Source organism: Aptenodytes patagonicus, chromosome 11 (genome assembly GCF_965638725.1).
Source record: "Aptenodytes patagonicus chromosome 11, bAptPat1.pri.cur, whole genome shotgun sequence".
Taxonomy (NCBI): Eukaryota; Metazoa; Chordata; class Aves; order Sphenisciformes; family Spheniscidae; genus Aptenodytes; species Aptenodytes patagonicus.
In genome coordinates this window covers 16,929,808-16,942,888 of record NC_134959.1, presented here as the reverse complement: position 1 = coordinate 16,942,888, position 13,081 = coordinate 16,929,808, and the positions used below count along the sequence as shown (strand labels likewise).

The 13,081-nt window shown below is 37.9% G+C and overlaps 1 protein-coding gene across 3 annotated transcripts in view; it reads right to left on the bottom strand.

The window, feature by feature from the left end:
• Nucleotides 1–1,773: 1,773 nt before the first annotated feature.
• Nucleotides 1,774–13,081, bottom strand: part of CYLD (CYLD lysine 63 deubiquitinase) — a 29,997-nt gene continuing 18,689 nt past the window's right edge. For all 3 annotated transcript variants that reach the window (XM_076349286.1, XM_076349288.1, XM_076349287.1), the window contains exons 14-18: nucleotides 10,794–10,926; nucleotides 10,061–10,169; nucleotides 8,763–8,881; nucleotides 7,896–8,112; nucleotides 1,774–6,412 (exon numbers count right to left, since the gene is read on the bottom strand). In XM_076349286.1, coding sequence (XP_076205401.1) covers nucleotides 6,228–6,412; nucleotides 7,896–8,112; nucleotides 8,763–8,881; nucleotides 10,061–10,169; nucleotides 10,794–10,926 — 763 coding nt within the window. In that variant the 3' untranslated portion in view covers nucleotides 1,774–6,227. The remainder of the gene's footprint in view (nucleotides 6,413–7,895; nucleotides 8,113–8,762; nucleotides 8,882–10,060; nucleotides 10,170–10,793; nucleotides 10,927–13,081) is intronic.

The window sequence follows — 13,081 nt, the reverse complement described above, 5'->3', positions numbered from 1 at the left end:
ATGGTACAGCTGAAAACACCTACCCTGGCTTCCTTCTGTCCCCAAATCCCACTTAATTCCTGCATCAGCTCACAGGGGAGGTGGGCCTCAGTCAGATGCCATTTCCTGACCTGGCCAGGAGCAGATCTCTGAGGAACAGCCTAAAGAAAAAAGGTAGGGCTGCAGCCACAAAGCAGGGTTCAGCAGCCGCGGCTGGACCAGCTCTACGTGGAGTGACTGAAGATTGTGACTCACACTATGCTTTTTTCTATGACATTTTGTTTTGCATGGAAGTTTTTGTTTTGAAAAATTACTACTGCATTTACGTTGCTTACAGTTTTCACTAGCTTCTGCTAAGCTCTACAAATGCCCCAAGGTCTCCTAGGTATTTTACATCTCCCAGTTACATCTGCTTTAGTCACCCAAACAGCGGTTTTATTTGGATCCAATTTTCCATTATCGGAGCTTTGCACTGTGCAGCTGGGCCCAAGGTCCACGGGCAGTTTTGGTGCAGTAAGGACCTGAAGCCGCCTTGCCCAGGCTCACACTGCTGTGCGAGATGCCAGCCCAGCCCCTTAGGTAGCTCCGACACTCGGTGGGAACACGAGCTCGATGTGCAGCGCTTTGTTTATGAACCGTCTGTGGGCTTGACCACTGGGGGATTACACATGCTGCCAATTCTGAGCTAAAGAACCGTTGCATTAGATTTGGTGTATGTTTGAAATTTATAAACCTGTGCAAGTTTTATATGTACCTAATTACGTTAGCCCAAAAGTAGTTTTAAGAGCAGCACTATAAAAATGGGATTACAATAACTGTATAGACACATAGGAATATCAATCTTCATTTTTAAAAGCCGTGGGTTAGGAACAGGCAAGAGGTTCCAGCTGGTACCAGGCAGTGCCCTCTTGTGACTGAATACGCGAAATACAGGCAAACCTCCAGCTGCAGCTGCTCCCCAGAGCTCAGCTCTACTGAGGCTAAACATTGATGCTGTTGCTATAAAAATGTTGAGTGACATGTTCTGAGCACCTTTCCCATAGTGATTCACAGGAAGGCTCAGCTTTAGCTTTTAAAAAGTCAAATAATAATCTTATTGCAAATGAAAAATGCAGTTTAAAGAACAAAGGAAAACCCCAACCCTTTACACTGCAGAAGTAGGTAATACATTTCCTGAAAGTATCTTTTTCAAGTATTTTTTACAAGTGCTTAAGGCTTTGCAATGAGATAAAGATTTTTAAAAATACTTAAATGGACAGCATTCCTTTTACAGGTAGGAAGTCCCAGGTAGGACTTTTTCATTGTTGTTAATATTATCATTACAATACTCAGGAAATTAAAAAAATTAAACCTAGAAATACTGGATAGCTGCATTTTTCTAGCTAGACTATGCATGCAAACTTGGTGTGCAGGGCTTCTAAATGGTAGCTACGGAAGCAGCACTGAGGGTACAGCACAATCCCAGAAGGAGCTGATCAGCTAGGGTCAGTAAGGTAGTGTAATAAGTATTTAAAAATAAATTAATTTTTCCCCACAGGCAAACTACAGTTAGCAATAGCAGCTTTTCGTTGGTTTTCCATTATAGTATCAGGTACTAATTGGTAAGCCACAAGTAGACCTGATTTGATACAGTACAGCAATTCCTAAGTTTCCTAGAAATGTTGACATTGAGAGCCTATCAAAAATATATAAAAAGAAATCCTTCTTTAAGTACACAAGCGAGTTCAACACTGTATTCATTATTGTTTGTGACACTCCCAAAACTCCAAGCCCCCGAAGAAATTAATAGAGCCATAAGAATAATATTTTTAATTAATATTAATACAGAAAGAGCACATGGTACATTCCTTTCCAGCAGCAGCTAATTGCACTCTACCATTGGGGGGAAAAAAAAGTTAAGGCTAGTTGAGGGCAACCTGATACAACGGTTTGTTTCCCTAACTCATTCTCAGAGACTGCCTTTGTAAGTTTAAGAGACTATTTGTGCACAAAACATGGGATGTTTATTTAGCAAAACATCAAGAACAGAGAAAAACATGCTTTGTTACAGTGGTAAAAATACACAAAGCTTTCAAGCTGTTTTTTTACACCAACACAGTTCTGAAACTGCAAAATTCCAGTTTGCAGCGTGTTGTGCCTTAGTATTGTATTAAACAGGCTATCATTAGGGATTGTGGTGACTGAGTTCATCTATTCAGCGGAGTTTGAAGTGCACAAGAAAAACAAGTGCACTGAAATGAACCATTTATGATTATGAGTAATTCCTGTTACACATAACACTTGCTTAAAATGGAAATCTCACAGGCCGTTTAGTAAAACACAGTACATTTTTCAAGAGCACAGAATCAGTATCACAGATATCAGAAAGACCTTTACTGAACATACGTATTTCTGTATTTTTTCCTCCAATTATCTCCCACACCAAACAACAAGCATTCTGATGTAGCTTCCTGTGGGTTTGGAGTTCCTTTGTTTGGGTTTTTTTGTTTTAGTAATGTGTAAGGCATCACCTGTAACTAATACCTTTTCTCTTTACCCTCTATGTTCAAAATAAGCAAGCATTTAGTGGCGCAGTGTTCTGTTCAATTTTCTATTGATTGGAGCTCCTATTTCTAAAAATTGTTAGCAGAGTAGGGGCTGAGAGTTGTCTAGGGGCGCAGTTTTTCTCCCCAATTATGAAAAGTTTATGTGTTATGAAACTTTTTACGGACTGTCAGGAACCATATTTTCTATGTGTTTTCCTACTCGCAGGTTAAGGCCATCATTAGCAATACTTAAGAGCCGAACCATGAAGCAATCATCTAAGTGCTATTAATTTATGGGCACATTCACCATATAAAAGAAGAGAGGACTGATTGGGAGGTTCCCAAATGCATTAAACACATAAAAGTTGGGTGCTGAGGTACTGGAATCTTTGGGCATTACATTTAACAGCAGTAGGTGCTTTAAAATGCAGGCTGTTTCTACAAAATAGCTTATTCAATTCCCCTACAATATATGCTGAAGGCTAAAAACAGTTTCTTACCCTTGTATATAAGTTATTTTACAATTTTCCTTTCACAGTGAAACCACTTTTCTGTCTGTATACTCCCTTCTGAGAAAGGAAATAAAAATTGGGGTTAGTTTCCATAACATTACATTTACATTGCCAGATTGTCTCCAGTCCAATGCAGTACACCATAAAGCAGTATTTTTTGGATTAAAAGAAGACTGAATTGTCAAGACCAACTTTTTTTTTTTTATGCTATAGAAGACATCTCAGTCCTCTTAACTGATAAGCAATAGACTAACCATGTAATCATATACTGTTTGCAAAACTAGTTTTGCAACAATATAAAGTAGTACAAAATGCAGGCTGTAAAGTACTGCCCGCATTTCAAAACACAGTATTTGTCACCAAGAAGCATGCGCAATAACGCATTTAAACTCCCTCAGTTTTTCCCTGTACATTCTCTACATATACCACAGTACTAAGAGTTCACACAACTTCTTGTCCATTACCAGTCAAAGGCCAGAAGATTGGAAGCAAGAAGCCTAGCAGTTCATTTACACCCATCTATTTTTATTCACTTCAGCTAACAGAATATGCATCCTGAAAAAATCGGATTCTTGGATATTTGCAGTTGTGAAACCGAGTGGATATTTTGCTACAAGATTATTCATCTAGAAAACTTTAATACAGTTGTCAAGTCCAAGCCTCCCCTCTAGCAGTTCCACAGTTGTTCTCCGAGTTCAGGCAGGAAGAGGTAAGGTAACTGTAACTTTAGGTAACATGTATGTAATATACGTGGAAGATGACACAAGTGGAAGACGTATGAAAGTTAATGCATTGGGAAAATAGAAAATAAATCCAGGGATAGGGAAGAGAAAGAATCCAGACATTCAACTTGGTCTCATTGGTACATAGATTTGTGCTTGTTCATTTTGTAAAGCCTTTATGTTTGCTCCTTGTTCAGAAGGGGGCACCACTTGCAACTACTTTCAGGTTGAGAGTCACGATGGGGCTATGGGAAGGAAGGTATCAAATAAGGTATCAAACTTTGTAGAGCACAAGTTGAGAGTCTGTTCTATTATTATTGCCTCTTTTTTTGCAAGCCCCTTCTTGCCTTTGCTTTGCAAACAGCTCTATCTAAAAACATCACTCGAGGTACCTGGAAGCTGTGGCCGGCCTTCCTCTTCAACACACAGGCAAGGGTGGGTTATCATACCTTCTGCTCAGATCATGCAAGTGTTCTCGAGCCCATTTTGATAAATACAAGCGGCCTAGCCAAGACCTGTAACTAGTCCTTTGACCTTACATTGCCTATGAGATGCTTCTATGGCATCTTTGTCAACACATCTGAGCATCTGCAGCTGCTGTCCCAGAGCAGGATGGAGTGGGCAAGGAAGAGCCAATGGACAATAACCCATCCATCGATAGAGGGTTATAGAATCCATCACCTAAAGCCACACTGAAATTTTTCAGGAGAGAAAAAGAGTTCAAGAGCTCGTAGGAGTACTGAAACTAAAGAAACAGAGGTTTGCCAAGGAGCACAGACTAGCTAAATAAGGCAAGGGAACATGGGAGCCAGGAGACCATTAGAGGCAAAAGTAACAGTGACACTTCTAATAAAACTCTCTTGCTCTTGAGAGTGAAAAATTAGAGCACACTTCATGCAGCAGCTAATGGAACAGATCACCTCTCTCAGCACCCCTTGCTTTAGACAGATTAGTCCTTCAAGCATAATTTTCCAATCTCTCTCTCTAGTACTGTTCTGTGGTAGAGTGTGTCCCAAAGAAAGATTTTAGGTTTTCCAAGACAAACAACGTAACCACATTTTCTACAATATGGGATCAGTCTCCATTGTCTTTAAAACAGTGGGTTTTTCAAAGTGGCTTTTCCTCTGTTATATTTTGTGACCTCTCCTTCTATAGACTTGATCCCAAAAGGAAGTTTTCCATATAAAACATCTTAGAGTTGAAAATGTACAGCTCATATATATGCAATTTGTACAACCAGATGTTACTGTGTATATATATATAGTTGTGTGTTCGCTAGTCAGTGTAGACAGAAGTAGCCAAAAAGCAACTAAATCAACAGCATTTCGCTGCAAACAGGAACCAACAGACTTCGAAGTATAATGTTTTACATCAACACAGGTTTTGCAGCTTTTCAAGTTAGTTTTCATTAGGTACTTGGTATACAGTAAAACTCCGATCTACTTTTGTTTATAGTTCCATCTTTCCAGGCAGAGATTTTTAATATCCATTAGTAATCCTGAAATGAAGAGTCAGATGTATAACATATTCCCAGGTAGTAGCTTAATGTACTGTAGAAAAGTCAGTTTTGTTTTACCAAGGGCTAGAATCCACTTCAGTAACGTTCCCTGAGGCAATCCACTATTTTACTGTTTTGTCCTCGAATCATTTGTATATAGTTGCTGTTCTGTTCCAGACTGCTTTGTTTCTTTAAAAATAGACACTTAGAAAAAGACATCTGTTAACTTTCATTGCTAATTTCATATTTCAGCAATGATGCTTATGCTTGCCCGTAACACCCTCTTCTCCTCTTCTTTTTCCCCTCCACAAATCACAAGTTAACAGATAGCAAATCTGTGTGCTTAATTTTCACAAGATAGGAATTCAGATCTTTAAATGAACGTTAATTTTTGAAGATGCAAATGTGTGAGCTGAAAAGAATGTAGTAGGCAGGTAACAGAACAGAATTAATATGCAACAAACAGTCTAAAATTTATCTCACTGAAACTGAAGTTACTCTCTCTTCAAGAGAGAGAATCTATGGTGCTAAAAAGATCAAGGGTGGGGAGAAGTGGTGGGTGCGGAGGGTAGAGAAACACAAGAGAATCATCATCCTCGGTCCACAGAAATGCACTGAGCAAGAACTCTGTGTCTTTACATTCTCAATGGACTAAGGAGGTTTCTCCTGACATAATTCCATCTTTAACATTTCCAAAAAGCCTGTGTATAATCAATGCACTTAAAGCTTTAAGTTTTAGTAACTTCACTTAGACTTTGTTTATAAAACAAACACACACAAGCACACTTTCCAGAGTGCAAAATGCTTAAATACTTCAATTACAGAACTCCACATGTAGTTTTTGGAACAGTAATCCTTTTGCTCTCTGAGCCAACTTCTTCCTTGTCATCGCATCCATTGCCAGCAACGGTTGCATTAAAACTAACCAAAAAAAATGCAGCAAATGCAACAGTAGATTACACTGTTTCTTCAGTTTTCCAGAGGACGTTGTTCATTTGTACAAACTCATCGTTGGACTTTGATACATGCACATGTAAGCATCACAAAGCAGTCTTCGTGCACAACCTTGAATTTTTCTGGAATCCAGTGAGTGTAATTCTTCTAGAGACATCTTCAGGTATTCACCAACTTCTGGACATGGGGTAACTTGTGGAATGTTAAAGCCGTTCTGACCTCCTTTTAACCATAAGGAAAGAAAGAGAAACAGATTAGGATAGCATCTACATATATTTACTCTTTATAATGTACTTTAATTATGACAGCATCACCAGCAGTTCTTGAAAATGCCTTCTAAAAAAACCTAAATATGCCATTCTGGACTACTGCAGGGTAAATTTGTATGAAAAGTGTCTTGTTCAAGAAGAATCGCAACTGGTGTCAGAATATCTTGTAATGTTACTAACAAACAAATATCCACACAAACACCACACAAAAACCCCACCAGAGAACTTTGGGGTTTTGTTAACACTAGAGATTCTGTATGACTTTGGGAGAGTGACCTGAACACATACTCCACCTCAAATTTGTTAATAACATGACAACTGGTAACAGTTGAATTTCTAAACCATGAGTGTCTGTACCCGACTTGCAAGACTAAGGCAGGGTTTGCTCCTGGCCATTTTCCATGTAAAAATGAGCAAATTCAAACACCACAAGTATGGACATCCATGACACTGTTTCCCAGCAGACATTTCTAGCTTATAGCACCAGCTGAAGAAAAATATTTGTGATACAAAAAAACCTACGACCAGCAGGAGATACATCCAGGGAGTATCTCATGTGATCTACCTTCCTGAAATAAAGTGGTTCTTTACAGACTTCAGTCGTACGCATTTCAAGCACTCCGAAACAAAGCTTGATTGCCTTCTGGTTGTTGTAAGAAAGAGACTTCAATCCTGTAGCAGTTTCAACAGGAGGCGAGATTCTTCTCCCCCCGCCCCCCAAATCACACTGTAACAGAGGGGTTCAAGATTTCTTCATGCAAAGAGCTGTTACGATGAGTCTGACACTTGCATCTGTTACTGTTTTTCTCAGGCTCCAGAACTGAACAGAGTCCTTATTTAAACACTATTTAATGCAGCAGTATCTAAGAGAACACTTGTTTTACTGACGTTTGTATTATTACAGGGTAACAGTTTTCCACTGATAACTCTGAAGAGATTCAAAGGAACGGCACAGATGTTGTAATGTGTGACTATTTCTTTTATTCTAAAGACACCTACACTAAGTCATTTAAGCAAAAGCAATAAAAATATTTGCGTACTATCTGATAATTGTGTACATCCACTTAAATATAGACTGAAAGAACACATTCCTGCAGTTGATTATTTAAAATCACTTCTCTCTGCCAAACTTGCACAGCATAGAAAAATGCATAAGGAGTCCCGCTAGAAAACTTCTGCAGTTACTTCTGTACCATCTACTTACTAAGACATCTAGTTGATGTTGAATCTAGTTGAAATTCAGATTATGCAAATCAGTGGCTGCTATGAAAGGCGCTGAGGTAAGGCTGGGTCAAGATTAGTGTCCCAGCACCAAGTACTTCAAGTTAAACGATATTAATATCCCCAAAACATTAAGAAATAGGCACTGAAATTTAAAACAGTAATACATGTAAAAAAACTAAGAGAAAATTAGTAAGAATAAATAAAAGATCTACCATCCCGATCTGCCATGCTGTCAAAGAAAAGCCAGGCGGAGTCATCCCTCCCGTATTTAACAAAAGCTACATAGTGGCTTGTTTCTATGCAGAGAACAGCAAACAACTCCATCTTCTGGTACGGGATGCAGCCATGTCGCCAGTCCCAGTCTGGCAGATCTTTAGGTAGTGACAATGGATTGAATTTATGACTTTGTCTCTTGGGATGAAGATGAACCTACAATTGAAGTGATATTTCAGGAGAGAAAAAACACCACATAAGATTATTTGTTTCAGTGGCAGACAAAGACATTACTGCTGAACTGAAGATTAATGGCATTAGAGAAGGAACTGCAATAACAGTAGCAGACTAAACGTTTCTCCTATTTTTCCCCACCAGTGTAGTTCAATGTTGCCCGAAAATCTAAGGTTAGAAGGGAGGTCAGATTTAATGCAACAATTTTCTACTATGCTCAGACTTGAAAACAAGCCATGACTATGACACCTTCATGCAAGTTACCAAACGGCTTTCAAAATTAAACTATTCTATGTCATGAATTTATCAATTCACACAAAGTAGCATGTATGTAAAATTAGGATTTAAAGCAGGCGACAGGAAACAGATTCCAAGCTGCCTACAATTACTACTTCTCCACTGTATTCAGTCCTGGATTTGGCAGTTGCCATGTTTTCAGTAAGAAACTGTTGATGAGTACATTGCAGCGTCAAGCGGAGTTCCTGATTTGTCACCAAAGGCTACACTTGGTGGGTGAGTTACGCTAGTGCTGGTGAGAAAGTCTCACTACACTCTTAATGCCTTTCTGTCGATTATTACAGCACATACCATTTGGGTTAAACCCATGTAGAACAACAAAAACAACAACTTACTTGTGTATTGCAGGTTTTGCAGAACTGCTTGATTTTCCCAGCAGAAATATCAGTATCTTCATAACATTCTCTGCACTCATACATAGCAAGCCCTCCACATATACGGCACTGCCTAGGAGCTGCATTTTTAAAGAAGCTATTAGTCTCCAAGTTGGGGAGGCTTTTTTTGGTTTGGTTTTTGGTTTTTGTTTTTGTGTGGGGTTTTGTTTTTGTGTTTTTTTTTTTTTTTTTTTTTTTTAAGATGAGGGGTATGGAAAGGAGGGAGGATTACTACTTTAAATAGAGAAAAACACGACATTAAAAAAGCTAAATCCAGATTGCCAATGAAAGCAGGAAATGTACCACTGTATTTAACTTCTTCCCTTTGACATAATGTGGAGTAAGAGAAAAAGGTTTAGAGTGGTAAGTTGCAAAATGGAAGACGATAAAAATTAAGTTTTATCAACTGCATGAACAAGTAAAACCAGCCTTTTAAATCAAGTTAGTTCTCTCTCATCATAGGGGCTAAGCTAGCTGTACCAATATGTCTGTATACACCAGAAAAAAAAAATAGCATAAGCTGATGGCCATGACAGTGAAAAAAAAAAAGGCCATGATAGTTTCAAAGACTACTATTCTAGTAAATTTTAGCAGTTTTATTAATTCTTATCTCAAATTTAAAACCAGGTGTCTTTTCTTAGGTAATGCAATGAAAAATTCAGTGGATAACAAATGTCAGAAATTTAGGTCACAAAAAAAGTGATAGATTTATAGTTAAAAAATGCACCATCACTACATGCTGCAGGCTTACATATTAATCTCAGGATCTCTTCTAGTTTGATGAACTAGTGACAAAAAGCTTAGAAACAAGCAGCACAAACTGATGAAGACTAATGAAACGTAGTCAACATTGTACACATCTGTTAACCAATCTCGGTGCTACACTTAGCTTTTAAGATTTCCCACCCGCCATATTAATGAGATGTTTTGCTGGTAATAACTCAATTTTAACAACACTGTCTTGAAATAACAAGTTCAGTTGTACAGATACTCAAGAATTAAATAAACATAAGCAATGAAGTTATATTCTATACATTATTCTGAATTATAGCTTTTGACATGAGAAAAAAAAGCATTCTAGCCAGTAAACTTTCCTTTCTCCTCAGCCTGAGCATCTCTCACTACCTTGTTAAATATTTAATAAAAACAAAAAAAACAAACAAGAAAACACCACCAGAACTACCAGGAGTACTTACTTTCACTGTTAAGTCACTCTCAACAACTCTCTTTTATTACACAACACAATGTTGTATACTTACTATCTTCAAGTAAGTCTGTTATATTTAATTCCAAGGATGGAAAAATTTTGTTGAACATTTTGAAGTCTTTTCCAAACCGTGGCATCTGGATAATCAGGCAAGAGGGTGCCTAGGTAAAATGCCAGAATATAATGTAATGAGCTTGAGATAGATAATTGTCTAAATTGAGAGACATCCTTCTAATGCTATAAACATATTCATGTTATTTAAACTTGCAGCCCATCGACTTCAAAATTAACAAGATGGTAAGCAAACCAAAATTAAGTCTTTGAGAGAAACTACAGCTAAAAAAAACCAGGAAAGTGGCATCTAAGTCATTGTCAAATGTCGTAAGTTCCAGTCATGCTCAAGTATGATATTAAATATACTGGACTACGCTCCCCCATCGAGGGTGGGGGAGGGGTAGGAAAAAATCTTCCCTTTGTGAAGCTTTTTACAAACAGAGGTATCTCAAAATATTTGTCCTTAAGACAACTTACTGGCAGTAACTAAGAAGTTTTCTTTTAGTAATTCTTTACCTAAATCACTTTGGTCTGTTCAGCCAAAGGATACATGTCGTTAAGTCAACCTTAAAATATTTTTGTAATGTAAGCAACCTGTACCACTGACCTAGTACTCCCATTTCCAACATGTCCGCATTTTGTTTTCGCACCAAATCCTACTTTTGTCCCATTGCTGAATGGGCAAATATGTAGGTATCGTCACTTCTAACAAAGCAACAGCTGTCACCAACCTCTGCAAACTTCAAGTTGCTGTTGATGAATGACCACTCTAGTAACTGCTGAATTGTTGGGACTCCAACTTTCTCATTTTTGTCCATAAAAATTTGATAGAAGTAACAGTCTTGTACTTTCTGACCTGCTGATCTAAAAACAGATTTAAAAAACAGATTCTGAAGCTCTACTGTAACAATGACTGTATTTTACTAGGAGAATAACATCTATCAGAAAGTAGTCTATACAACACCCTCTCTGCATTGAAATATATTGTGCTTTAAAAAAAAAAAAGGCCAACAACAGCAACAAAATGCCTTAGATGATAGGCAATCAAGTATTAAGTGTGGACTGATTTCAGAAAAACTTATTTAAGAAACAAAAGCAGTATAAGTTTCAGAGTATGTTTTTAAAATATATGCCTATGCATTACAACTACCAGCTGAGAAATACTTCCTAAGCATGTGCATCGAAAACTCCAGCACACTAAAGCAGCTTTCGTTGGAAAGACAAGTAAGAGTTTCAATAATACATTAAAAGGAACAACAATAATTCTCTTCCGTATGATATTCCCAATAAGGAGTTTAAAAAAATGACTGGGTTTAATGAAACATTTCCTTTTCATCAGGGAGATATTGACACTGCTTCCTACAGTAGAAGTCTCACATAGATGGCTAGCATTGCTAGACTTGCTATATAGTTAACAGAGAACTCTCCAAAAGGATAATCCCGATTTAAGGGCCGTCCAGCTCTAATTGTTAAGCAGCCTTCCACACCTAGGCAAACATTAAGAAGGCAGGCTACTACATTAACTGCCAATGCTAGCCATAGTAAGCGTTCTGGATAAACTTCTTCATCCTCAGGAAAAAAAAAAAAGAAAAAAAAAGGAAAAGAAAAGCAAAACACACCACCAAACAAACACACACCACAAACCAACCCCCCAAAAAACCCAAAAAAGAACAACCACAAAACCACAACACAGTTTTATAGGGAGAGAGACAAAGGATTAAGCTACCAATTTAAGTAAGTTTTGAGGTCAGATATTTCAAAACAAAGTGAAAATTAAGTACTGATGTTTTCAGGTAATATTTCTGTTACCTAAACATAAATCTGAGATATTTGGGAAGAGAGCTTCAGATGAGTAATTCAGCATACTCTGAAAGGACATAAGAAAGGATACAGAAGACTGTGATCACATTGAAGAAGTGGATTTTGCTATTATGGAGAAAAAGCATATAGGAGTAACTGGCCTCCAATAGCAAAAGAAAAGTTAGGTAGGAGCTGTTTCATCCCGCTCTCAAAGTTTCTGGGATGAAATTCCTGGGAACTTTCATTAAACTTGCTATAAACGGTAACCTCCTCCCAACCCAGCCAGCATTTAAGACAATGGTGCCTTTTAGAGTACTCGGGTGTTGAGAGGATTCTAAGAGTATGATGCCCAAAGTTGTTGTTATTAATTTTAAGCCTTCTTTCTAAGAGTTACTCTTAAAGAGTTAAGATATGTGCACAAAACACATCAGCTTCAGCGCTAAAAGCTGAATGGTGGAACAGAAGTTCTGTTCTCCTCTGTATGGCACAGACATGACAAAAACCTTGAAGGCCAAGCTTTACAAAAGAGGGATTAGAGAAATGTGGAAGACGGTGCAGAAACGTGCAAGTGGAATAAGAGGCATCTTCCCTTGCTTTTACTTTACTCCTTTCAGCTGTGATTTCTGCCACAGCAGCACACCTGTTAACTACCGAAAACTAGAAATACATTCTCACATGAAGAGTTATTATTCTAATTATAATAATAAATACTATTATAATAATTATAGTATTGTACCCCGGGTGTTTCACCAGAATAATACAGTAGCCACAGGGGTTTCTCAGCACATTATATTTCATACAATTGAAGGGAGGCAGTAACACCAACTGTGAGGGTCTTAAGATGGCAAGCTATTCTCTAAACACTTTTCTATATAGACCCAATACATGCTTGAAGTTAATAGTTGTTGTGGTTGTTTTTTGGTTGGTTGGTTGGGTTTTAACTTAACAGTAGATTACAGACATAGACCTTCGTCTAGACAGAAGCAGGAACACAGTTCCAAATTCACAATATACCTTGATCTCTCATCCCTTCAAGCTTTTTCAGAATTTCCCTACAGAACTACCACAGAAGATAGCCTCAGTATACTCAAACAGCATCTACGCAGTGAACTACAGCATACTACACACAGATGGTCTAGTTATGGTGTCCTAGCTCCCCTATCTCTGCATAGCACCACTTACACACCTTGCACACCACTGAACTAAAGCAGCATATAAA